Raw genomic sequence first — 27,404 nt, forward strand, 5'->3', positions numbered from 1 at the left:
GGCATTCCAGCCTCTTGGGGCAGCCTCGCTGTGTGCACCATGCAGCTTCCATGGCCCGTGTGGGGAGCAGGGGGAGACCCCAGCCTCTTCCACCCGCATCCGTTTGCCACTGTGCAGGGAACAGGGAGGTTAAGGGGCCTCGATGCTCTAAAGGGATGCAGCCCAGCAAGGTGTGAGCTCCTGCTGCTGCTAAGTATCAACTTACCCAGAGCTCAACCGGCCGGAGCAAAGCGGGGCCACAGCAGTAGCCTCACCAGGCAGCTGGTGCGATCCAGCCAACGTGGCCCTACAGGGCTGGCTGAGCTAGGAACAGACGCCCACAGTCCTGAACAGCTGCTCGTGTGTCCATACACCCCAAAGCACCTCCCGCCAGCAAGGAGCCATTGCCCTTGGTGCAGGCCCACCCAACCGCAGTGTCACTGCTGGGAGGAGAGCCTGTGTGGCTGACTGGCCATGATGCAGTGCACACAGAAAGGGGCCATGGCCAGCTGCTGCTGCACAACCTCTCCAGCTACAGCAGACACTTGCCAGGCGGGAGAGCACCACCCAGAAGAGCAGGTTTATTTTCCAGCTAAAGGTGTGCTACATACATGGGGAACAAACCCCCGAGAGAGAACCAGGCCCAGGTTTTTAAAGCCACGCATGCAAAGGGCCCGTGCATGCTGGTAGGCAGGCGTGCCAATCTCCACTGGCACCCGGGTATCAGCCATCCACTGTTTGCACTTGTGGCTTTTAAACTCACCAGTGGCCCTTTGAATCCTGGCTGGTGCCTCCTGAAGGGACCAATCAGGGCATCGGTGGCTCACTGGCAGGAAGTCTGTTGACTGCTGCTGACTGGGTGTTGACTGCTCCACCCCTCGTCTTTAAGGGGCAATAAACCACCTCTGCAATGCAGTGCAGAGTGCCAAGTGTTATCAATCACCCCCTCTCCCCCGGCTGGTCGCTGCACCACTGCCAGTCTTGGAGCCTTCGCTATGGCAGGGAGGGATGGTGCATGCAGGCCTGGGAGCTCAGTAGGCCTGGCTCTGAGCTCTGAGAGCTTCCCCTCCCCAAGACAGTGGAGTAAGAGCCACCTCATTTCCATCCCTGCCCAGCTGTGGGAGCAGCTCTCTCCTGCCCACGTCCCGCTCCTTTCCCCCCGCCTGGGGCCCTCTCCCTCCCTTTCAGAGTTGCAGCAGTGAGCAGCAATGGCAAATGTGCCACGTGGTTGTGGGGGGAAGTGGTTCCCGCAGACTGCTGGCACAGACTGGACAGGACAGATGGTAGTGCTGTGGCTGTGGGAGAGTTGGCCAGAAGTTGCCCCCTTGGCTATGTGTGTGTGTTCTAGTAGATACTGTACAAGATTTCCATAGAGAGAGCGACACGGGGGGCGTGTGTGAGTGTACAGTAAGTACGGTGGGCAGGGCTCTCGAATAGGGAAAATATCACAGATCACAAGAGTATAAAAAAATAATCAGCCCAGCTTTGCGTTGCTTGGTCACTCATGCGGCTTCTGCTGGCCTGCTGCTCGTCGGCCAGCGTGTGTGAGGGGCGTGCACATGGCCTTGGTTAAAGGGGGAGCCACTCCGCCTGAGGGGGGACGTACCCTTCCGCGGCACCCAGCCAGGTCCGGCATTGCAGTCTGAAGGTTACTGCAGGTCAAGGCAGCAGAAGCAGAGTGAGAGCTCCGGGAAGGCAGGTGGTTCCCGGGCATGGCGGTGGTGGAGGACGGACTCACGGAGACACACACGAGCGCACGGACGCAGGCGGGGTTTGGCTGCCAAGAAGCACGCTAGCAGAGAGCGGGGATTCCTCCTCAGTCCTTCAGGTTGGCTTCCAAGACCCCCTGGGCCATCAGCTCAGCCAGGACATTGTCCAGGTAGTTGGGGTCGGGGTAGCCATGGCCAGTGAGGTTGGAACCAAACTCTGTCTTGTGGTGGATCTCGTTCCACACCACCGTGTCGCACTCTCCCGTCGTGCTGGACGTGCCGATGGTGAAGATGAGCCGGCGGTCCCATGCCACAATCAGGAGCTTCAGAACCTGTGGGCCGGAGGGAGGTCACACACCCTGCCAGGCCATGGCATGCCCCAGTTGGCCTACAGCACCCTGCGTGGGGTCTGAGATCCTCTCCCCAGTCTGCAGCATGTCCTGGGAGGGGAGAAGCTGCCTGTCCTTGATTGATATCGGGGGCTCAGCCCCCTCTGGGCAGCTGTCTAGCGCAGGAGAGGCAGCTCTGCCAAGTCACAGCAGAGCTGGTACAGGAACCCAGAGAATCATTCCCCAGAGAATGATCCGGACTGGAGCTTTGTCTGATCTGGGGTCTGCCCCACCCTCCAGAACACAGGGGCTTCCTAGGAGGCTATTCCTTTCTGCAAAGCACGGGAATATAAGCCCCCCGCAGAATAACCCTCTGTGGCCTGGACACGCCCCAGCCTTGCATGTCGTTCCCCCAGCATAGGCTCAAACCCGCCTGCAACAGGACGGAGGCAGAGACGGCGTCTGACTACCACAGCCAACAAGCCGCGTGGAAACGTGTGGCCCAGTCCTGCGCGGTCACTGACTCAGGCACACGCTCACGGTTCCCGCTCATTTCTTGTGGCCACGTGCGGAATGAATATTGTTATGTGGAGGTGATATATGGTGGGGGTGGAGCCGAGGGGTAGGAAGTGTGGGAGGGGGATCAGGGCTGGGGCAGAGGGTTGGGGTGCAGGAGTGGTGTGGGCTTTGGAGTGGGACTGGGGATAAGCGGTTTGGCGGTCGAGCTGCCCCAGGGCTGCGGTGGGGAGGGAGGACTCCCCCCATCCCTCTCTGACCCCAGCAGCTCCATCCGGGCCGGGCCGGGGAAGGGGGTCCTCTCCCCACCTGCACAGCCCTGATAGGTATTTAGATTAAATACTAAGGCTTTGAGGGTCTGAAGTTTGCAAGGCTGGATTAGCAATGGATCCTAGGGGACTTAGGACACTGAACATCCTGGCATTTGTTCACTCAACTCCCTTCTGCTCCTTTGAAATCGCCAACTCAGATGTACATCTCCAAGCCCCTGTGCCAGGGCTGGTGCTAGCGACATGGCACGACCCACCTCGTCCGATAATCAGCAAACCCGTTTGCAGCAGGTGAGCTGGGAGTATTGCAGCAGCTGTCACAAGGGGGTGAGCCTCTCTCCCCCTCGCCTCCCCCAGCCAATGCCACCTCCTTGTGGGAAGCTGCAGCCTGCCAGTGAGCCGGCTTTGTGGGAGGCAGCCAGGCTCCAGGAGCTGGTGGGGGCAGGCCACTCACCTTCCTGCCTTTCTCGTTGTCCGGTAGGTAGCAGTGCCGGGGGAAGCCTCGGGCTGTGAACTTCTTTCCGGGGTTCGGGTGCTCTGGGCCCTGGCAGGGAACAAAGCAGACGCTGGGGAAATCCGACAGCCAGCAGCTGTGCCTGAAATGCGGCACCCCCTGCTCCAGAAAGCAGCACGGCTGCCAATGGGGCACAACTGCAGGCAGCAGGGGTCTGAGCGAGACCCCGCCTGGCAGGGCGTGGCACAACTCCTGGGGGCCCAGCGACCGCACCACCTAGGAGTAGGAGATGGGGCCTGGCCTCGACCCACCACCAAATCCCTGGGGTGTCACACCCTGGCTGCCTCTGCCCGGCTGCTGGAGGAAGCAGAGGAGGCCCCAGTCTCTCCATCAGTTGCCCCGGGGCCAGGTGGAGAGGTATGAGAATGGGGCATGCTTAGCCACGCAGGGGGATTCCCGGGGGAGGCAGCATGTGCCAACTCTTCTGGGCCACGGAGCCGCTGGCTTCCCCCAGAGATTCCTCTGTCCCTCACCTGGATGCCCGTGGGAATGTCGTAGACGATGCGGATGGTTTTGGATTCCGTGTAGCCTGGCAGCGAGTGTGGGATGATGTGGAACTCCATCTTCCCTGGGGGCTGGGTCCCAGTCTTCTCCCCATAGATGGCCTTGCAGGTGGGGCACTGCAAACTGCCATCCTTGGGGGCAGAGGCACAGGGTGAGGAGGGTCAGCCAGCCAGGCAGAGCATCCTGCTCTAGGGCACAGGCTGCAAACAGGCTACTGGGGGAATCCCCCTTTGCTGCAGGGCTGTTCGGCCCCGTGGTGCCTGCTGGGGTAAGGCCCTGGAGGGGCACCAAGGCTGGACCTGACCGACTCTCAACTGATAGCCCAGAGCTGGTTGTGAGGACCCTGTGGGGCCGTGGGCTGGGTCCAGGGGATCAGGGAGGAGAGGGGAGCATTGCCCTGGGCACAGGGGCTCTCCCAGAATGAGACAGCAGGCCCCCCCGGCCCAGCTCTCACCTTGTTGCCATTGTTGTACATGGCCACCAGGCAGAGGAGGTGGTACATGTGCCCGCACTTGCCCAGCTTGCCCACCAGCTCCGGCTTGGCGCCCCTGTGGCTGAGCAGGCCCTCGTAGCCGGACGAGGCCACCAGCCTCTCCATGCAGATGGTGCAGTCCTGCCGGGAAGCGCGGTGTTACCAGAGCCGGGCTGCTCCCGCCCACCCCCAGCCAAAGCCCAGCAGCCGATTCCACCATCACCCTCCTGCCCACGGGCCTCTGGCGCCATTGCAGCCTTTGGGGACACACCTTCCCATGGCACTTGCTCCGCCAGCCAGCTCGACTACCCGACGTCTGCCTGCCCCACGTCCTGCCCCGCTCCTCGCCCGCTCTTCTTCTGCCCCACTATCCCTGCCCACACTGCCCCCAATGCCCCCTCAGCCCCAACGCTGCCCCCACTACCCCCTTTGCCCCACTGCCACAACCCTCCCGCCCACACTGCCCCCTCAGCCCCAACGCTGCCCCCACTACTCCCTTTGCCCCACTGCCACAACCCCCTTGCCCACACTGCCCCCTCAGCCCTGCCGCCGCCCACACTGCACCCAGTGCCCCGTCAGCCCCAACGCTGCCCTCACTACCCCCTTTGCCCCACTGCCACAACCCCCTCGCCCACACTGCCCCCTCAGCCCTGCCGCCGCCCACACTGCACCCAGTGCCCCCTCAGCCCCAACGCTGCCTCCACTGCCCCCTTTGCCAAACTGCCACAACCCCCCGCCCACACTGCCCCGTCGGCCATGCCCCTGCCTACACAGCCCCCAGTGCCCCCTCAGCCCTGCCTCTGCCCCCACACTGCCCCCAGTGCCCCCTCAGCCCCAACCCTACCTCTACTGCCCCCTTTGCTCCACAGCCCCAACTCTGCCCCCACTGCCCCCTCTGCCACGACCCCCCTACCTCCACTGCCCCCTTCACCCCACTGCCACAAACCCCCTGCCCCCATTGCCCCCTTGGGCCCTCTGCCACAACCCCCTTACCTCCACTGCCCCCTTAACCCCTCTGCCCACACCCCCTGCCCCCACCGTCCCCTTGGCCCCTCTGCCACAACCCTGCCCTCACTGCCCTGTTGGCCTCTCTCCCTCCACCCCCAGCCTCTGCCCTTCACTTCTCCCATTGGCCTCTCTCCCTGTCACTGTAGCTGCAATGGGATCACCCCGCTCCCTGCTTCTCTCTCCTGGAGGACTGGCCTGTCTGAGCGTAGCAAGCACTGGCTGCACCAGGGCCAAGGCTAGACGCATGGGGCAGTTAACCCCTTTGTCCCGTCCCTTTCAGTCGCTTCGGTGCCACTGCAGAACTGGTGCAGCAGCAGCGAGTGGTTGAAACCTGGGGCCCCAAGGAGCTGGAATCTGGGCCAGGGCTCTGCAGCAAGCTCCTGGAGCCAGGCGAGCAAAGGGAGCTCCCAGTGAGCTCAGGCTCCCATGCCATCTCAGAGCACCCACCGGACCTCCGTTTGCCCCAAACACAGTGGGCACTTATACCAACACACACACACACCCAGGGCCAGGGGGAGTGTGGAGAAGGGAGGGCCTGGGGGAGTTGGGGAGGTCTCCAGGGGGTATTTTGGGAAAGGAGTGCTACCAGGCTGGCGTCCTGGGGGGCAGAGTTAAGGGGGTGGCAGAGGTGAGGTGTGTGCCAGTGGGTGGAGGAGCTGCTGGGGTTCCCGCTGCTGTAGTTTTACACCAGGTGTGTTGTGTGTCACTGTGTCCTCAAGAGTTCACTGTGTATTCACAGCCCACCATGGGGCTGCCAGTCAGACAGGCCTTGTTATCCATGCAGATCCCTGGCCCTGCATATTGTCCGATCACAGCCACCCCAGGGCAGGGCCACTGGTGAGAACCGTGCGCAGGTGCTCACCTCGTCTGGCGGGCTCTTCACCTTCTGGATGTACCGGCGCACCACATCCTCGGGGTTCTTGCCTGCCCCAGGAGAGAAGCAGAGGGTCAGATTGTGTCCTTATGGCCCACAGCGTCCCAGGGCCACCCACTCAGCTGGGCCACGCAGCCCCTTGCTCCATGGCTAAGGAGGGGCGGGCGGAGGCAGGATCAGACAGACACAGAAATTGCCTTGGAGTGAGCGAGTGGGATCTCTGGGTCAGGGCTGGAGGAGGTTAAACCCACCTCTGGGAGTTCAGAGAGAGCCCTTCATCAGCTTGGGGAAGTCCACTCCTGGAAGCCACAGGAGCAAGTGAACATGAGGAGGGAATCCTGCTCCCCCCTAGGACAGGGGTCCCTGCAGTCAGGGCTGAGGGGTCCAGCTCAGAGGCAGAATCAGGATGAAATTCCCTGGCCAGGCTGGCACAGAGCTCCACACTCCGGCTCTTTGGGGCTGGGATCCCCAGGGACGAGGCTGCTGTGGTTTGGGTGAGGAGTGGGTCACACCACGTCCACTGAACCACGGGGCTCCCTCCCGCTTCATCTCAAACACAGCATCCAAGGTGGCTAAACCAGGGCAAACTACTCCTGACCCTTTGAGACCCAGCCCCCTCACCCCAAGCTTGCTCGCTACGGGCAAGGGTCTGGCCTATCACTGTGCCCCACAAGACTGGGACTGTGTGTGGGGAGTGGGGAGTGCAGCCTGCACGCCTCTGCGAATATTTGGCACTTGGTGCATGTGATTGGGCACCCAGTCACATGGTATTGATGACCTAGACTTTATAAACAGCTGCAGGGCAGGAGCATATTCTCTCAGTGAGACGATGGGGAGCTGCAGCCAAGGCCGTGTGTCTCAGGGAGGCGATGGGAACAATGGGCTCGACTGCTTGCTGCTCCTCTCTGGCCCTTGCAGGAGGCCCCTGGTGCACTTTGCAAATCTCTTCTGATGCCCACAGGTTAGGGGAGCCTGGCACCGAGTTACGGAAGCACTGAGTCTGGGCCTCAACAGCCATGGAGCTTCCTGCAGCCGGGGCAGGTACGTGCAGGTGGAGCTGATCTCCCCCCAGCTGGTACCTCCAGGGACCTCCTCCAGCTGCAGCCCAGAAGTGAGGGTGGCAGTCCCAGGCCCCCCCCCCAACAGCTTTGTGATTCCACAGGACCCCCTTTGGGTCCGGATCTCCACAGTGCAACACTGACATTTCAGATGTGAAAATGTGAAATTGACCAATTAAAAAATCCTCTGGCTGTGAAATTGAGCAAAATGGACTGTGAATTTGGTAGGGTCCTAAAACAATCCTTCCCTCCTGCCTCCCTCTGTCTGTCTTGCCTATTTAGATTGGAAGCTCTTTGGGGCAGGGACATTATATCCATGCACACCTAGCACGGGGCCCTGAGCTCTGCTGGACGAACCAAATCCACGGCCCTGTTGCAGCCGCTTGCAGGTAAGAACAGTCTTAGGTTCACAGAGCTCAAGACCAGACGGGATCATTAGATCATCTCGGCTGGCCCCCTGCAGCTCACAGGCCATTACCCCTGGATTCAGCCCAATAGCCTTTGATTGGCTAAAGCACCTCCCCCAGTCTTGAGCTGTAGAGCTCACACGCTGGAGAATCCACCACTTCCCTTGGCAGTTGGTTCCAGTGGTTACTCACCCTCACAGTCAAATACTCGTGTCTAAGCTGAATTTATTTGGCTTGAACTTCCAGCCATAGGTTCTTCTTCTGCCTTTCTCTGCTAGTCTAAAGAGCCCTTTGGCAGCTGGTCTTTTCTCTCTCATGCACTGTCACCTCTCAGCTAAGCAGATCAATTCCTTAAGTCTCATTGCCAGGCGTTTTCTGCAGCCCTTGACTCATTCAGCGCTGGTGACAATAACCAAAAAACAACCCCATTAGCACCCCCTCCGGGGTGCTGGGTCTCCCTTGTGCTGTACATTAGCAGTGAGGATGACTTGGGGACGCACCAAACCCTTCCTGTGTATGACAGCCTCTGTCGCCGAGTACGTGTTAAATGGCCCATGAGTAGCGTACCAGATGGCACAATAATTCTGTTGCTCTGAGGCATCAGGGAGAAGGTGCCCGGGCATCACCCTGGGCCAGAGTGGGTGATTTCAGCAGATGGGCATAACACCTCTGGAGAGCTGAGTTTGAATCTGGCTGAGGCATGAAAATGCATTTGAGGGTCTTGGGACAGGGTGTAGGGGATGTTTGTCTATATTAGAAAATCACTGGGCAGTTTGGCAGAGAAGCCAGGACTGGGATAGCAGGGGCTGGGGGTCAGCAGTGAGGATCGAGGTGTAAGGGGTGAAGTACTCCAGGCTGTACTGTGCCTTGATGTGACTATCGGCCTCTCCATGTCGTTTACTGAAGCCTGGTGATGAAAGGAAGAGGCAGGCTTTGTTACAGGTCCAGGGCCATTCTCCCAGCTAGATCCCAGCACTGGGATTGCAGGATGGAGGCCAGTGCACGTGGCTCTGTGGGCTGGAGAGAGGGTACTCGCTCTTACTCTTTTTGAGGTGCTTCTTCTTGGTTTTCCTGCAGATGCCATTGATCCCGGGTACCGGCTTGATGTCGCTCTTGCTCACGGGTGGAGGGTGCAGGATGGGCTTCGGGGCCCGAGTCAGGCATACAGGCAGCCCAGCAGCACACATCAAAATGCCTGTCATACCTGTGTCACAGAGAGATGGTAAGGCCAAGCGCAGACACTTAGGGGGCTGGGCGATTATCTCCCCACTGAGTAGCAACAATCAGAGCATGGGACAGGATCCCCTGCAGTCTGTCAGACTGAGCTCAAATGCTATGATGGTCCCTTCGCTTTGAAGTGAGATGGGTAGGTTGTACCAGCCAACCATCCATCCATCCATCCATCCATCCATCATACCCAACCAACCATCCATCCATCCATCCAGCATACCCAACCAACCATCCATCCATCCAGCATACCCAACCAACCATCCATCCATCCATCCAGCATAACCAACTAACCACCCATCCATCCATCCGGCATATCCAACCAACCACCCATCCATCCATCCATCCAGCATACCCAACCAACCATCCATCCAGCATAACCACCCATCCATCCATCCGGCATACCCAACCAACCAACCATCCATCTATCCAGCATACCCAACCATCCATCCATCCATCCAGCATACCCAACCAACTATCCATCCATCCGGCATACCCAACCAACCACCCATCCATCCATCAATCCATCCATCCAGCATACCCAACCATCCGTCCATCCATCTGGCATACCCAACCAATCATCCATCCATCCATCCACACTCACCAGGATAAATAAGTACCATCTCACTGAGTGGTGTTATACCCAGGAGTGGACAGCTGCCCAGAGCTGGGGGAATTTCAGCTGCTCTTACCTGCCAGGGCAGGATGGACTGGTCCGGTTCCATTCAGATTCTTAACCGGGAGGGCAGGAACCCTGGAGCAGAGACAAGAGAAGTGGAGCAGAAAGCATGGTTAGTTGTTGGAAGGTAGTGCCCAGAAGGCTAAGCCACACCTTCCAAAACCACTGCTCCAGGAGAGGGGAGCGGAGGTGAAGTTAGTGATGTTGCTCCCCAGACCATGGTACCTTTCCAGGGGTGACAGCAGAATCCCTTCCAAGAAAGTGCACAAATCCAGCCCAGGATCAACAGGTGACCACTCCTGCATTCAGAGTATTAGCTAATGGAGCATAACCCATAGCCAGACCAGCAGAGAGCCCCTCGCTCTGTCAGACCCTCAGAACGAGAATCCCTGACCCAGATCCTGTGTCCCCATTGGTGCCCTTGTTACATCAAGGCTGGCAGCAGACTCAGGCTGCGGGGGGAGTCTATCTCATAGCACAGGATACAAATGATTTCCCCCTGAAGTCAGTGGGGGTCCCACCAGCTCCTGCAGTGGACGCTGGGCATCCCAGGCCAGCAGAGAACAGCGGCATGCCTCTCTGGCTGATGGAGACAGGTGAGGAGGGGCTTTGAGGGAAGCTGCACTGGCTGGTGGGTTTGCCTGCACCTGAGGCTAGGGATCTGGTGGGAGTGGGCCTGCGAGAGAGACTGTAGGAAGAATCGAGGGGAAAAGCAATCAGTCCCCCAGGGAATGCTCGAGGGGCATCCTTGTTCTAGGGCCCCCAGCATGGGGCTGGTGGTCAGGGGACCTGAGCCCCTAACCTGTTGTGTACAGCTCCTGCTAGGGAGATCCTGGGCTCTGCTTCTGGTTCTGGTGCTGACTCACTGGGCAGCCTTGGGCCAATGCCCTCCCCTGCCTCAGTTTCCCCATTGCACACTGAGGATAATAAGCCTTCCCCTCTCTCCTTGGGTGAGGCATACTGAGTCCTGCAGGAAAGAAGGGACCAAGCCATTACACAACAGCCAGAGCATGTCCATTCTGCCCTAGGAGCCAGGCTCCTTCCCATCCCCACCCCCCACTGATCTCCTTCCACCCACAGCACTCTGTTCTGCTTTTCAGGCTGAACACCCCCGAGACACCCCCTCTCTTCTGCGCCTTCCCCTTGATCAAACGTTGGGGCTGTGGGCCAGGAGTCCTGGGGGAGGGGAGCCCATGGGGGGCCAGGTTGTGCCAGTTGTGCCCTCCGGCTAGTGCCAGCAGCAGGCGGGCATGGTGCCCAGCCCAGTCAGTGTGGCCAGGCGTGCTGGTAATGAAGATCCCACCACCCGGGGGTGATGAGAGCTTTCCCAGACATTTGTTCAATTAAGCCCTGTGCTCAATCATATTAATTAGTGCTCAGGCTCTTGGGGCTGGGCCAGAATGTCAGCAAGGCTGATCCTGCTCCCTGTGGAGTAAAGTTGCTGGATTGCTTCGGCGGGAGCCTTGCAGAGAGGCTAGGAGCCTCCTCCACCTGAGGGCGGGGGCAGGGAAGGGGACCAGGACCCCCCCTCATTGTATTGCAGTGCCCCAGGGAGAGAGGGGAGGATGCAGAGCCCCTAGCCCAGTGATTCTCCAACCTTTCCATACCACGCCCCCAGGCCGGGAACAGCCAGCACCAACGAGGGCTCCAGGACAGCTGAGCCCAGCGCCAACTGTTTCACAGCAGAGAGCCTACCAGCAGCTTCAGCTGTGAGCACTCTGGAGCCATGAAACTGACAGGAATGACAGCAAGGGGTGAAATTCGGCAGTGTCTGCACAGACACTGTGTCACCCTCACTGCACCAACGTAAGCCCCGCGCCTCTGGTGGAGCTGGAATTTTGACCTCAGTTTTGACCGTTTCTTTTGGCAGAAGCAGCTTCCTGTTGCAGACACAGACATAACTGGTGACAGGAATTAGAGATGGCAAAGCACGGGCCTGTGGATTCCATCTCCGGGGGGCGGGGGAGAGCAGGGCGGGTGTGACCCCTCCGGGGTGTTCTCCAGTGCTTTGTCCTACTCAGTTTGAAGCGACCCAGATGAGAGAGCTTTCACCACCACCAGTGTGCCCGTCTGGGACACCTGACTGTGCATGTGTCCTTGCAGCATGCACGCGCCAGGCAGCGAATGCATGGGTGTAGCAGTTCAGTCTGTGAGACCCTTTGTGTACGTTCTCAGCGTGTGTGCGTGTGCTTGGAGCGTGTGCACACCACTAGGAACACACCTGACAGGCTCCCATCTGCCCATGCTCCTCCGACTGATTAACTCTGTATTGGCTGCTGGGCCAGTGAGCCGAGCGCACACGATGGCAGGATGCCAGCGCATCACTGGCTCTGTTCCAAAGCTGCAGTGCTCTGCAGCAGCAGCAGGGATGGTCCCGGCCTTCCCAAACCTGTGTGCCACTTGCCTGACCTGGCCAGGCCTCCCTCACACGGGTTTCCCCTTAAGAGAACCACGAGCTGTGTACCAGTACCAGTGGGAGCCAGGTTGCGGTGGCGAATTCAGCCCCTGGCTATTTAGTTATGGCCGTTGTTGGGGACTGGAAGGGTGGATTTAGTGCTGGAATTTTCCCGGCACTGACAGCCAGGCAGCTGATGTGCAGGCCTCTCCCATCTAACTCTGCTAGTGCTCCCCAGTCCTGTGCTATAGCCCAGTCCCTCCCCACAGCTCCAGTCCTGCCCCTTCAATGCCTCTACCCTGCCCTGCAACACCTTTTGTACTTCCAGCCCTGTCAATGCTCCCCTAGCGGACCTGCAACTCCACCAGTGTCCCTCCAGAGTGACCTGAGACCCCCTGCTGTTCCGGCCCCAGACCTCTCCACCGTCTCCCTTTTGTCAGTCTCCAGCTGCCTGGCAAGGGGGAGAAAGGCAGGCAAAAGGGGCATGGGGCTCTGAGCTGCAGAGTCCGGGGGGGTGGGGAGGCAGGAATGATGTCCTGGAGGTGTCCCTTCCAGGGTTTGGAACAAGCTAAGAGCCCAGGGATCCAGCCCAGGTTACACTGGGCCAGGTGTTTTGGGGCCAAGTTCTTGGCTGGCCCGGCTCTATTGCCTGCGTTGGATTGACACCAGCAGAAGGTTGGACCTGGGGAGTTCAGTGCCTGGGGGGTGATGCCTCTGCTCTGCAGACAGGATCAGTGAGCTGATTGTTATGCACTACAGCAGGAAGTCTCCAAACTTGCATTTGTAACCTTGCTGCCCACTGGAACTGGGAGCCGCACAGGCCAGGTTCAGTATCTGGGGGTCTCTCTTCAACAACGCAACACAAACCCAGCTCGAGCCCCCACCCAGTAACCTGGGACAATTACACCCCACCCCTAGGCGCCTCGGAGAGGCAATACTTCCCCTCTCACAAGCACAGAGTCTGAGTGCAGAAAAGAAACTTTTACTAAAAGGAGGGAAGTAACCCGGCATTAATTTGGGGAAACACTGCAAACGGGGTTCATAAGCATAAACCATGAGCAAAAGACCCACCCCCAAGTAAGTTGAACTGTGTCCTTTTCCATCAGGTTCTTAACTCCAGCAACCAAAAGTCCTGTTAAAGTCCCCTTCTCTGCACCCCACTCATGGTTGCCGCCCTTAGTCAGTGCAGACCCAGGGTGCATCTGCAGATCTCACCTTCTGCCCTGAGTGAAGGGGAGTAAGAAGGCACTTTACTCACTCTACTGCCCAGGCACTTGATCAGAGCTCCTCTTTTCCAGGCACCTGATTGCCACATCTCCCTATCAAAAGCAGCAAAGGGTCCTATAGCACCTTATAGACTAACAGATGTATTGGAGCATGAGCTTTTCTGGGTGAATACTCACTTTGTTGGATACACATCTCCCTACCAGTAGCCCTACCAGCTAATCCATGCTCTGTTCTTCTTTGCCAATTGATGAGCACACACCCCTACCAGCTGATCACAGTACCTTTCTGCCAGTTATCCTACCAGTCAAATACTGCACCTTGCTACTAACTGTCCTGCCAAACCCCCACAAATCTACCAGGAAGTCTTCAGGGCCCATCAACCCATGTCTCCTCCCTAGCGAGTGCTGTTTAGTTGAGGGTGAGTCCCTCCATCAGGCTATGACAAGTACAGTTCTGCTGCCTTTGATTCACATGACAAGGATAACAATCCTTTATTACTCCTGCCCCAATAACAAGGAGATTGGGAGATAAAACACCAAACAAAAGTGATCATTTGGGCAAGCAATTCCATCATGCTGAGCACCTAGGCAAGGTGGGTGTGCCCATGCAAACGAGATCAGCTCCTGAAGTCCTCTTCCACAGCTCATCACTAGATGTCAGGGAAGAGCTCATTCTAGACCCTGCTTACACATTTTAGGGGTTCCCTGTGATGAGCAGCTCCTGTACCCAGTCCTATGGGGAGACCTCACACCTCTGGAGATTGGACGACATGCCCAAGTGATGGCCCCCACTGCTGCCCACCACCGCTGTGGGTGGGATGCGGATGTGACACAGCCAGCACGCGGAGGCCTTGCCAGCGAGTGCTGTGAGACATCTGTGTAGTAGGGAAGAGGATTTTACAGAGAACTGGGTATGCCTGCCCCTGCAGGTGGACAGCATTGTCCCCCATTTTCCCAGTCAGGGTCAATGGGATGACTAAAGCAGCCCAGCATAGTAGTTATTGCCCTGGGGTTGGCCAGAGAGTAACAGCCACTCTCCAACCTGCCAGAGCTTTGCACCATGTTCCTGCTCTTCAGAGACGTTCTCCTGCCTCAGCTGGGCATCCCGCTGTGAGTAGTGGGGGGAGCTCACTTTCACAGCAGGGAGCCCCTTGCTCCTCAGAGCTGGAGGCAGCTGTGAAATTCCAAGCATGTCATTTTCACTGCTGGTCGGCTCCCTGCTGCGAAACTGCACAGCCACGGGCTCACAGCTCGGGCTGTCACCCCGGGGTGGGTGGGGGGCTCCAGCTGTGGGCTCTGTGCAGCAGTCAGTGCCCCACAGTGTGCTGCTCCAGTCCATGCAAGCGCTCCTGGTGAGGACACGCACCACCCACAGGAGGACACCAACAGCCCATTGAATTACTGGCAAGGCTGTAGGTCGACCTAACTTAAATTGATCTAATTCTGTAGTCTAGACAAGCTCTAGGACTACTGTGGAGAGAAGAGCTTGAGCAAAGCCCCAGGATGCAAAGAACCCTGATCTACTGGAGAGGAGGGCAGGTTAAAATCAAGGTCTGGATCTAAATCTGCCACTGATGCACAAGCCAAGCACAGGTTCACCCTGCCACAGAGAGAAACATGTATCCACCAAGGCAGGGGTTCTCAGCCAGGGGTTCGGGGCCCCCAGGCGGGGCCCCAAGCAGGTTTCAGGGGGGTCTGCCAAGCAGGGCCAGTGTTAGACTCACTGGGGCCCAGGTCAGAAAGTCGAAGTCCCACTCAAGGGGCTGAACCCTAGGACACTGAGCCAAGGCACCTGGGGCTGAAGCTGAAGCCTGAGGAACATAGCTTCATGGGAGCCCCTGTGACAATAACTTCAGCCCTGGCTTTATATGCAGAAAGCCAGTTCCTGTGGCACAGGTGGGCTGTGGCGTTTTTATAGCACGTTGGGGGCTTCAGAAAGGAAAAGACTGAGAACCCTGCTTCAAGGCATCTATCAGCCCTTTCACTCCCCATCACTAGCTATACCCAGGCCGAATTCGAATGGAGATCTGCCACTGGAAAATGGAGTCCTTAGCACCTACTTTACTCTGCATAATCTGTCCTGTCCTGTCCTCTGTGGTCTTTCTAGGCCCCTACCACAGTGGTACCTAATACCAGACACAGTTCAGTTTAAGGCGATGATAGACTTAAGGATGTTTCTTCTCTCCCCATCTTCCACTTTTGCTGCTGCCAATATTTTTAGGGACATCATCACCTGGGGAACGTTAACCCAAGAGGTGGGTTCATGCTGTGAGTGACTAGGCTGGGGTTCCATCTGATCCCTGCTGGTAAGAGGTTCTGCAGCCATGGCCCTGCGGCTGAGAGCCCCCCTGTCTGAACCTTGGTTTCTCCTGCTGCTATTTACTTCAGACCATTTCTCCAGTTTGTCCAGATCATTTTGAATTTTAATCCTATCCTTCAAAGCACTTGCAACCCCTCCCAGCTTGGTATCATCTGCAAACTTTATAAGTGTACTCTTTGGCATTATCTAAATCATTGATGAAGATATTGAACAGAACTGGACCCAGAACTGACCCCTGTGGAACCCCAATCGTTATGCCCTTCCAGCATGATTGTGAACCACTGATAACTACTCTCTGGGAAAGGTTTTCTAACCAGTTTTGCACCCACCTTATATTAGCTCCATCTAGGTTGCATTTCCCAGGTTTTATGAGAAGGTCATGCAAGACAGTATCAAAAGCCTCACTAAAGTCAAGATAGATCACATCTATCGCTTCCCCCCTATCCACAAGGCTTGTTACACTGTCAAAGAAAAGCTATCATGTTGGTTTGACACAATTTGTTCTTGACAAATCCATGCTGACTGTTACTTTATCACTTTATTATCTTCTAGATGTTTGCAAATTGGTTGCTTAATTATTTGCTCCATTATCTTTCTGGGCACATAAGATAAGCTGACTGGTCTGTAATTCCCCGGGTTGTCCTTATTTCCCTTTTTATAGATTGGCACTATATTTGCCCTTTTCCAGTTTTCTGCAATCTCTCTCATCTTCCATGACTTCTCAAAGATAATCACTAATGGCTCAGATATCTCCTCAGTAAGCTCCTTGAGGATTCTAGGATGCATTTCATCAACGTCTGGTGACTTGAAGACATCTAGCTTGTCTAACTAATTTTTAATTTCCTCTTTTCCTATTTTAGCCTCTTCTGATCCTACCTCATTTTCACTGGCATTCACTATGTTAGATGTCCAATCACCAGCAACCTTCTTGGTGAAAAATGAAACAAAGAAGTCATTAAGCACCTCTGCCATTTCCACATTTTCTGTTATTGTTTCCCCCCCCCTCATCAAGTAACGGGTCTACCCTGTCCTTGGTCTTCCTCTTGCTTCTAATGTATTTGCAGAATGCTTTCTTGTTATTTTTTAAGTCTCTAGCTAGTTTGATCTCGTTTTGTGCCTTGGCCTTTCAAATTTTGTCTCTACATACCTGTGTTATTTGTTTATATTCATCCTTTGTAATTTGACCTAGTTTCCACTTTTTATAGGTCTCTTTTTGATTTTTAGATCATTGAAGATCTCCTGGTTAAGCCAGGGTGGTCTCTTGCCAGACTTCCTGTCTTTCCTATGCAGTAGGATAGTTTGCTCTTGTGCCCTTAATAATGTCTCTTTGAAAAACTGTTAACTGTCTTCAATTATTTTTCCCCTTAGACACTTGCTTCCCATGGGATCTTACTGACCAACTCCCTGAGTTTGCTAAAGTCGCCTTCTTGAAATCCAGTGTCTTTATTTTGCTGTTCTCCCTCTTACCATTCCTTAGAATCATGAACTCTACCATTTCATGATCACTTTCACCCAAGCTGCCTTCCATTTTCAAATTCTCAACCAGTTCCTCCCTGTTGTCAAAATCAAATCTAGAACAGCCTCCCCCCCCCAGTAGCTTTCTCCATCTTCTGAAATAAAAAATTGTCTCCAGTACATTCCAAGAACTTGTTGGATAATTTGTGCCCTGCTGTGTTGCTTCCCAACAGATGTCTGAGTAGTTAAAGTTCCGCATCATCACCAAGTCCTGAGCTTTGGATGATTTTGTTAGTTGTTTAAAAAAGCCTCCTCCACCTCTTCTTCCTGGTTAGGTGGTCAGTAGTAGACCTTACCATGATATCACTCTTGGTTTTTACCCCGTTTATCCTCATCCAGAGACTTTCAATAAGTCCGTCTCCTATTTCCATTTCAACCTCAGTCCACGTGTGTACATTTTCAATATATAAGGTAACACCTCCTCCCTTTTTACCCTGCCTGTCCTTTCTGAGCAAGCTGTACTCTTCTATACCAAAGCAGCAAAGAATCCTGTGGCACCTTATAGACTAACATGGCTACCCCTCTGATACTCTTCTATACCAATATTCCAGTCATGTGTGTTATCCCACCATGTCTCTGTGATGCCACCTATGTCACAGTTGTGTTTATTTACTAGCATTTTGAGTTCTTCCTGTTTATTTCTCATACTTCTTGCATTAGCATACGGACATCTAAGAAACTGATTTGATTCCTCGCTCCCAGTTCTGTCCTGTCTCTCCTTTATCCCTGCTATAACAGCCCATGCGCCTCCCAAATTCCGAACCTTCTCCCAGGTCTCCATGTCCTGTGGGCTTTGGTCACCTGCCCCCTTCAAACCTAGTTTAAAGCTCTCCTCACTCAGTTAGCCAGTCTGTATCCAAATATGCTCTTCCCCTTCCTTGATAGATGGACCCCATCTCTGTTTATCAGTCCTTCTTGCTGGAACAGCATCCCCTGTGGTCAAGGAAGCCGAAGCTCTCCTGGAGACACCATCCTCGCAGCCAGGCATTCACCTCCAGGATGCATCTGTCTCTGCCTGGGCCCCTACCCTTAACTGAAGGACTGAAGAGAACACCACCTGCGCTCCCAACTCCTTCACCCTCCTCTCAGAGCCCTGTAGTCACTTCTGATCTGCTGAGGGTCATACCTTGCAGTACCATTAGTGCCCACGTGGATGAGTAGCATGGGGTAGTAGTCAGAGGGCCAGACGGTCCTCGACAATCCCTCTGTAACATCTCGGATACAGGCCCCTAGCAGGCAGCATACCTCCCAGGATGCCATGTCAGGGTGACAGGTGGGTGCCTCCGTCCTCCTCAGAAGAGAGTCTCCAACCACCTGCGTTTCCTCCTGGGAGTAGTGGCTGTGATCCTCCCAGCCTTGGGGGTACATGGCTTCTCCTCCTCCTCTGGGGGTGATTCCTCGTTGCTCGTTGCCATGGTAGCATATCGGTTTTCCATCACTGTGGTGGGTAGTTTGGGAGTAGGGGTGGAGAATTGCCTTCTGACAGAAGTAACTAGCAGCCAGTGTCCTCCCTGTGACAGAGCCATATCCTCCTCCCTGGTGGTGTGACAGCAGTCGTCTGTAGTTAGATAGCCTCCTCCACCTTGGATGTCTCCACATGAATACTCTCGAGGAATTCCTTGTGGGCACGGATGCTCCTCAGCTGAGCCATCTCCTCCAGTAGCTCTCCCATCTGCTTCCTGAGAGATTCCACCAGCAGGCACCTTTCACACTGGATGGTCCCCTCAGCCTGGCTTTCTGAGAGTGGGAAATGCAGGCCACAGTCTCTGGAAATCCATACCAGGATCTGGGCAAAGGCATCCATGGCTAGGTTCTCTGTCTGGATACAGGTGCTGATGGAGGAGACAGGAGCAGCGTTGGCACTGGCAATGTGGCCCGACTAACCAGAGTGATTATTTTACATCTCCCTCCCACAAACTCCTTCTCAAACTCCCCTGTTTGCAGTCCCCTGTTCGCTAGTTCCCCTTGGTCGCTTAGCCTCTGGCTTTTAAGGTCTTCTCTCGTAGGTCAGCCCTATGTTGCATTGGCCTTTATTGGTCATGAGCAGAGCTGCTGCATGCTGTGACAGCCGCCGCTCCCATGGCAGGCACTGCAACCCTAGGTACGGTGAGTTGCATTGGCCCATCCTGAAGGTGATGAGCGCATGGCTCATGGTGGCATAGCCTTTTTCTGGGAGTCTCTGTGAGCAATCTAAGTGCCAAGGAATGGTGAGGATTCAGGCCCGACTCCTGGGCTTTGCACCATCATGATGATTCATGGTATGGTGCCTTCAAGTGAAGGCGAGGTGAGAGTTTGGGTAAGATCCTTGAAGTGTTCCTTCCCCCCACACACACACTTCTCAGCTGTTCTACACAGAGTGAGCTCTTCATCCAGCTGATTATTTCTGGGGCATCTTGATGCCTGCAGATGCTGCCCAGATGAAGGAGATGTGTAGCCGAGTACCCTAATTGCACTGACCCAATGGTAATTCCCCCTCTCTCTGAGCTCTCCCACAGATGTTAAAGAGGTGGGGTCTGAACACTCCATAGCGTGAGGATCTGGCCCTCTAGGACCTACAGGAACGACTGGGTCAAGTGCAATGCTCCTACTTTGCTCCTGGCAGGTTCCTTATGCATGAGCTCAGGAACTGCTGGGCAATGGCATCAGAGACTGCGGAGAGCTCTAGCAGCAACAGCATAGTTAGTGGTTTGTTCCATGGCCAGAGTCACAGGGACCACATCCATCAACACCTGCAGGGCTGTCTTGGGGCAGCACCTGGCTGTGACTGAGAAGGAACCATGACACTGGGTGGTGGTGCTGCGTGCCACTGCCTTCTCAATGGTGCTGAGCAAAGGGCAGGGGGAAACTAGGGGATTGCTGGAGAGATCCCTGGTATCAAGGCCAGGGTTTCTCAGCACTGGCTGCGCTACTGCACTCTTTAGGGTGACTACAGCTAACCTTCTCTGCTATGGTATTGCCAAGAGTTCTGCACTGGCTTTCCAACTAGTAAGAGGGGGCAGTTTCACAGTTGGGGGGGCACAGAAATTCTGTATCACTCCTAGGGGACCTGTTTGGATTGATTGACCCAAATTCCAGTCGTCTTCATATGGCTGATATAGATGTTTTTCCACTCAGATGGTTAAGCCAGATAACTGTGTCAGGAGTAGCAAGTGCAGCGCTGTGATACGTCCTTTGTATTTGTGAATCGGGAATTGAGTTGTTCCATGTTTCATGGTCTGTTCTGGTGACCACAGTGGCACACTGCAGAGTCTTTCATTTTCCATTTGTGCAGCAGGTATCCACGTCTGCCATGGTTTGTGTGGATGCGGTTTAGGGTTGCCCATGAGCTTTGCAGGAGATTGAAGCTGGGGTTCTTCTATGTTGCGTCTTTCACAAGGTGTTTGTTTGTGACTTCTTGTGAACTCCATTTGTCTTTCCAGGCTTCCTCAGGGTTGAAGCTGCACTGATGAATGTTAAACGTGTGGGTCCAAAAGGGCCTATGCGGCTCCAAGCAGTGATGAGGGATGTTGCTGAGGTCCTGGGGAGATGTTTGTTTTCCATGATTTCCTGGAATTCCCAAAGGGTTGCGGCATCGTGGCCAATGGATGGGAGAACAATGTGCGACAGCAGCAGCAGGCAGGCAAGGTGTTGGGATCACCCAGAGAGTTCCAGTGCTGCACCACATTGCAGTGCTCACTTGGATATCAACAAGTCAGGTGTGGCTATTTCTGGTCCATCCTGGTGCACAGTACCTGGCTACAGAGTACACAAGGGCCATCGCTGATGTCCGTAGCACTGATGCTGATGCTCTCCAGATTGTGCTTGCCAGTTTGTGGAAGAGCCTTCACACAGCCCGCTCTGTTAAATGAGAAATTATGACTAATGCCATCAACTCGGTGACCGAACATCAATCAACCATCTCCCAGTCTTCAGAGCAACAACGCAAGCCACCACAACAGCCCTTGTCAGGTTCTGGAATAAGGATCCTCCAACTCCAATTCCAGTAAGGCTGATTGACAAAGTGGTACTCTGTGTGTCTGTCTCGCTGTCCTGTACCCCAGGAACCCTCAAAACACCCCTGCAGGAAGCTGTGTAAGTGCCAATATCCCCATTCTGCAGGTGGGGGGATGTGAGGCTCACATGTTGGTACATTAATGCCTAAAGATACAGATGAGCACCGAATGGGATTTTCAAAAGCATTAAAACCAATGGGTGTTAGGTTCTTAGGTGCTTTTAAAAATTCCACTGGACACTGATCTGCATCCTTAGGCACCTGAACACCTTTGAAAATCTGTTCCTAAGTGTGACCGAGAGGCTCCTTAGCAAAGGGTCCCCTATTCTTTGCAAACAACTCTCACCTCACACCTGACAAATTCACTCCACCAAGCACACATGTGATAGGACATTTATCTGCAAAGAATAACAGGTGAGGTGTCTACAGAAAGCTCATAGATTGTTAAACATTGTACACCTTGCAGGATGTATGTAGGGGTAATATTTATGGAATAATGTATTTATACTGAAAGTAGGCTTTAGGAACTAGCACTAACAATTAGTCACCACGGGATAATGTGTCCCAGGGATGGCCCTTTTGTCAGGGAGGAGTTGGCACCCTGTCCTGTTTGGTTGTGATGCAATGCAACGCTCCATTGTTTAGCTTTGTGCAATACCACAACTTTCAATAGGAAACCATCAGCAGCAACTGCATAAAATCCAAACTTCTTACAAGTAAAATGGAACTTTACAACAAGACAGGGATTTGCCCTGTCTGTGATAGGCACAAAAGACTGTTTCAGAAAGGGGAGAGGTCCTTTGGATCCATTCACCGAGAAAACCCCTTGTGGAGCTGGGATGTTTCCATAAACATTTGGACCCTGAGGTAAGGGCAAGGGGTCTCCATATGCTGCCCGTGCCCTGAGTGCGGCCATTGGGGTGCGGGCAGGGGGCCTCCGCACACTGCCCACGTCCTGAGCACAAACTCCGCAGCTCCCATTGGCCAGGAACTGCAGCCAATGGGAACTGCGGGGGTAGAGACTACCTTAGCCCCACTGCGCTGTCGACCAGGAGCCACCCGAGATAAGCAGGGTCTGGGGTCTCCGCACGCTGCCTCTCTTCACGCTGCTCCCAGAGGCAGCCAGCACGTCCCTGTGGCTTCTATGGTGGGGGCAGTGGGCTCCATGCACTGCCCCGCCTTCAGGCACTGCCCCCGCAGCTCCCACTGACTGCAGTTCCCGGCCAATGGGAGCTGCGGAGTTTGTGCTCGGGACATGAGCAGTGTGTGGAGCCCCCCTGCCTGCACTGCAGAGGCTGCAGGGATGCGCTGGCCACTTCTGGGAGTGGCACAGGGCCAGGGAGGCAGGGAGACTGGCTAAGCCCTGCTGCGCTGCCAGACTTTTAGCAGCCTAAAAACTCCCGGTTTGGCTTCAGTAGCCTCCAGGAGACAGAGGCTGATTCTGAGAGACTCCTGTTGAAACCGGGAGGGTAGCAGCAGCCCTAGAAATTGCAGGGTAAGGCTTCTCCTGCTCTTCCCTTTTAGAGCCTACATCCCATCAGGGCAAGAATACTGTAAATATGATCGTACCTGTCAAAAGGAGGGAGGGGGTGCTGGTAAAATATTTATCCTTCATGGTCCCCAAATTGACCAATTATAACAAGCCAGTCAGCATACTTCTGTTTCATGGACAGCAGAAACTCCTGTGCACCATGGCAGCTATTAAATGCACTTAGCAAATCCATACACACAACACATCCTCCTACATCAAGGGACCCTGTTGCTTAAGCTACAAGAGAATCTTGTTTGACAATGAACAGTATAGGGTCTATGACATGCAGTCAAGCAATCCTGATTCCATCCTGTAAACAGATACACTAAAACCAATTTATACAATTTTCTAATACTAAAAATACCAGCCAAAATGTTCAGATGTGACTAGTGATTTTTGGGGATGGGCTGGTTGAAAACTACTTTACAGTAGAATATTGGAAGTTTTCGATTAAAAATTTTCCATGAAGTGTTTGATTTCCATGAAAATTCTGATATTTCATCAAAAAGCCAAATGCCCTAAAACCAAAATATTTCAGTTTGGAAATGCTGCTTCGGTGCCTCATGGGAATTGTAGTTCAGTTGCCTCATGTCCCCATTCTCCTTTATGGGCCAGGCTCCCCAGCTGGACTAGATCTCCCATAATGCATCATGGCCAGGGACTCCCCATGATACAACTGCCTTCCCTGACCAAGAGGGGAGACTGGTGCATCATGGGAAATGTAGTCTGACCAGGGAGCTCATTCTATAGAGAAGAATGGGAGCATGCCACAGCAGAACTACAGCTCCCATGAGGCACCATTTCTGATTTGAAATATTTTTGATAAAAAAATCAAAATTTTCCAGAGGTAGACAAAAACATTTTCCAACCAGACCTAATTTTGGGTGCCTCAGTTTTTGGATGCCCAAATGGAGATGCCCTAAAGAAATCTTGTTTTGACAAAGCGAAGACCCCCCAGTCTGAAAATCTGATGTCAAAAGATATCTTAGGCTGTGTCTCCAATATCACTTTTGAAAATCTTGGCCACCAACTTTGGTTCTGGGTTCTAGAGTCTCTACATTGTTTTAAAGAGAAGTCCTGCTCCAGAAGGGGTTTCTGGAGCAGGACTTTCCTCATAACATTTTATTTTATTATATTTTTTAACATTTGAAGGCAACCAATTATTTTGTTTGTCTGGATTGACACATTCCCCTGCTGGACCCCAGCCACCAGTCCTGATCGATAGCACCCCCTGCTGTTTCACTCTGTGACTTCTGTGAAGTTCAGCCAATGCACATCTCTCCTTAGCGTTAATGCCTTCTGTAACTCCAGATTGGGAGTGCTGTTCACAGCTCTGTTAATGCACCACAATTCTGACCTGAAGCACCACCTGCTAATCCAGCCCTTCCCCAGCACACAGGTCTGCAGATGCCCCTTGTTCCTAACCCACCTAGACCCCTGGATTTTCAGTCCTGGACCACAAGGAACTCTGCCAGTTTTCTCTCTTCCAAGACCTTCTGCAACATGATTCATCCTGGAAGGATGGAGCCAAACCGTTCAGAGACAGAACAGATTCCAAACTGTCCCAACACAGGATGGGACCTGGCCTTTGGTTTGCACCTATCTGCAGTGTGGCTAGAATGATAAACAGGGCTAGATAAGAGATGTTTTGTCACCCTGCACCCCACATTACCAGGTGACTGTTCAAAATGTGCAGCCATCAGAAGACACTTAAGCTAGACCAGATGCCGCATTTTCTACTCTTCTCCCCCTGAACATGACCCAGGCATTTAACTTCTCTCTCACTATGCCTCTGGACATTCTGCCTGGCTCCCTCACTGCCTACGCCTCTCATTCCCCTGGATCGCTCTCTCTCACTTGTGGCTCTGGTCCCTCTTCCTCCTTTTCCATAGCAGCATCCCCCCAAAAGAGGTAGCCAGATTGACTCTTCCCCCATCTTTCCAGTTATCACAAAAGTGCGAATGCAAGAAACAGAAAAAAAACCAGCAATGTGACTCATGGGGAGCCTGCGACAGACCACATGGACACAGCAAAGACACCAATGTGAAAGAAGCAGTTGGACCAAATTTACAATGTAAGCACAGTGGACTGCTAGAGAGTGGGTGTCCAAAGAACCTTAATAGGACTCCAGGTTTAGAAAGCTGTAGAAGATGTGGCAAGATACCAAGCCACTTCTGGCAACCAAAGAGGCAGAATGTAGGAGATGCCACAAACTGGGACATCCTGCAGTAATATTCAGGTCCCTATAAGTAGTAGAAATAATCTGAGAGAGAGTGTCATCATTGGATGACAATGAGTCCATACATCTAGGGACTATATCCTCAACAGAATGGACAACATATTAGTACACAAGCACGAATCTAGATGGTCAAAACCTTAAAGTTAACATTGATTCTGGAGCAGCAGTCACTGCAATTCCAAAAAAAGATTATAAAGATCCCGGGATGGAGCTCTGCAAAGACCAAATAAGATATTATGTGGCACTAGTGACACTACATTGGATGTTTGTGGCCAGTTCATTGGGAAACCGGAGAAAGGCTGGAAAGTTCTTCAACACGTAATATATTCAATACAAGGTCCTGACACCTCCCCTACTAGTGTTGCCATCAGAAAAAGGACTATGCCTGCTAGAGAAACTGGAATGGCATTAATGGCAAAAAGCAAACCATACAGGAGATATATCCACACATCTTCCCAGGGCTAGGAGTACAAAATAAAACTGCGGCCATCTGCAACTGCCTTTGCTCTCATAGCCCCATGCCACATCTCTATACCCTTGCTAGAGATATAGGAGTTATTTTCCAGATAGAACTCATTGACTGGTTCACGGGGAAGGTTGTAGCACTGAAGCCCAGTGGCAAAACTCCACATTTATGTGGACCTTATGCAGCTTAATACAAGCGTGTGCAGAGAAAGAAATGATCAGAGGCCAAAGTGTTCTCAGAATTAGATGCGAAAGCAGGCTTCTAGCAAATCCCTCTTGCTAAAGAATCTATGCCTTTATCTACATTCATCATCCCATTTGGAAGGCACTGTTTCAACCAGCTTCCATTCAGCATATCTTCAGCACCAGAACATTTCCAAAAGAATCTCTCAGATCATGCCAGGATTGCCAGGTGTCCTTTGCCACGCAGATGATGTGTTGGTATATAGCAGAGATAAAAAGGAACATGATGAGCAACTACCTGCCATTTTGAGATGTTTCGAACAAACTGGCCTCCCTCGGAATGAGAAATGTGAATTGGAAAAGGAGCAGATAAAATTTTTAGGACACATAATTAGGAAATAGATTCAGACAAACTGAAGGCATCACTCACCATAACGGAACCCAAGATGTTTCTGCTATAAGATTTCTGGGAGTGCCAAATAATTTTGGGAAATTCTTGCTAAATGTAGTTCACCTAGCAACACCCTTAAGAGCTCTCCTTGATGGTCAGTCACTATGTGGATCTGGGGGAGCACACAACAAAACACATTTAATATTATAAAAGGACTACTAGCATCTCCATATGTTTTGGCACAATACTCAGTCAACTATCCAACAACAACTGCAGCTGATACATTGTCATATGGTTTAGGAGCAGCGCTCAGACAAAAGCAGCCAGAAAGAGACCAGAGATCTGGTGCATTCATACCAAGAAGCTGCATAGTATAATCAAATAGAAAAGGAAGCTTTAGTAGTTACTTGGGCCTGCAAAAGATTCAGTGCATTCGTATTGGGCTTGAAATTTAACACAGAAACAGATCACAAGACCTTAGAGGCATTATTGTGATCAAAACCATTGAATGACTTTCCACCTCGAATTCAAAGATTTTGACTATGATCGATATGATTTTCTTTCAAAACTGAGCACACATCAGGGAAAGCACTTATAGCAGCAGACACTCTATCCAGAGACCCAGTTAAACAGCTAACAATGGAAGAAGAAAAGACTTTAGAAAAAGATGTCAGCAATATGCCAGCTGACTTCAGCAAATTAGAGATGAACAACTAAAGGATGAGACTTGCTAGAAATTTACTCTACTTTGCCAAAGAGGATGGGGTTGAAGGAGTCAACTTCCAACAGACCTACTACCATGCTGGCAGGACCTCAGGGCAGGTCTACACCCCTGCTTAAATCAATCTAACGTATGTTGCTCAGGGTTGTAGGAAAACACCCTCCTGAGCGATGCAAGTTAAAGTCACCTAAGTGCTGTCCACAGCAGTGCTATGTTGATGAGACAGCTTAGTGGTTTGAGCATTGGCCTACTTAAATCCAGGTTTGCAAGTTCAATCCTTAAGGGAGGGATTTAGTTGAGGATTGGTTCTGCTTTGAGCAGGGGGTTGGACTAGATGACCTCCTGAGGTCCCTTCCAACCCTGACATTCTATGATTCTTAGGCACAAAGTCATCCAACTCTAGTCAATATTTTCTAGATATGGAGTTCCTCAAGTTCTCATATCTGATAATGGGCCTCAATTCACCTCTGAAATATTCCTAGGGTTTGCACAGGACTCTAATTTTGAACATTGTACATTGATTTGAACAATGGGCCCCCATTACCCCCAAAGCAACAGGGAGGTGGAGAGAGCAGTGCAGACTTTGCAAAAATCAGTGGACCATATGAGGCACTTGTGGTATATCGGTCAACCCCACTGGCCTCTGGACTACCTCCAGCAGATTTCTGAGGGAAGAGGACTAAGGACTAAGCTGTGGCATTGATACAGCTTAAGCCAAAATGGACCGACTTGAATGAATTTTGAAAACAGGTTGTTGAAATAAAAATTTGGCAGCAACAAAATGTCAATGTTCAGCACAGAACAAAGGCACTACTTGAGCTGAGACAAGGAAAGAAAGTTTGGCTCCAAAGCTCCCAGACAGTTGGAACTGTTCTGAACTCA

The 27,404-nt window shown here is 53.1% G+C and overlaps 1 protein-coding gene across 2 annotated transcripts in view; it reads right to left on the reverse strand.

Annotated features, from left to right (window-relative positions):
- Positions 1 to 374: 374 nt before the first annotated feature.
- DTX1 (deltex E3 ubiquitin ligase 1) overlaps positions 375 to 27,404 on the reverse strand; it is a 105,463-nt gene continuing 78,433 nt past the window's right edge. For both annotated transcript variants that reach the window (XM_030583118.1, XM_030583119.1), the window contains 7 exons: positions 9,559 to 9,620; positions 8,682 to 8,843; positions 6,163 to 6,224; positions 4,275 to 4,433; positions 3,790 to 3,951; positions 3,257 to 3,346; positions 375 to 2,020 (listed from right to left, as the gene is read on the reverse strand). In XM_030583118.1, the coding sequence (XP_030438978.1) occupies positions 1,796 to 2,020; positions 3,257 to 3,346; positions 3,790 to 3,951; positions 4,275 to 4,433; positions 6,163 to 6,224; positions 8,682 to 8,843; positions 9,559 to 9,620 (922 nt within the window). In that variant the 3' untranslated portion in view covers positions 375 to 1,795. The remainder of the gene's footprint in view (positions 2,021 to 3,256; positions 3,347 to 3,789; positions 3,952 to 4,274; positions 4,434 to 6,162; positions 6,225 to 8,681; positions 8,844 to 9,558; positions 9,621 to 27,404) is intronic.

Source organism: Gopherus evgoodei, chromosome 13 (genome assembly GCF_007399415.2).
Source record: "Gopherus evgoodei ecotype Sinaloan lineage chromosome 13, rGopEvg1_v1.p, whole genome shotgun sequence".
Classification (NCBI taxonomy): Eukaryota; Metazoa; Chordata; order Testudines; family Testudinidae; genus Gopherus; species Gopherus evgoodei.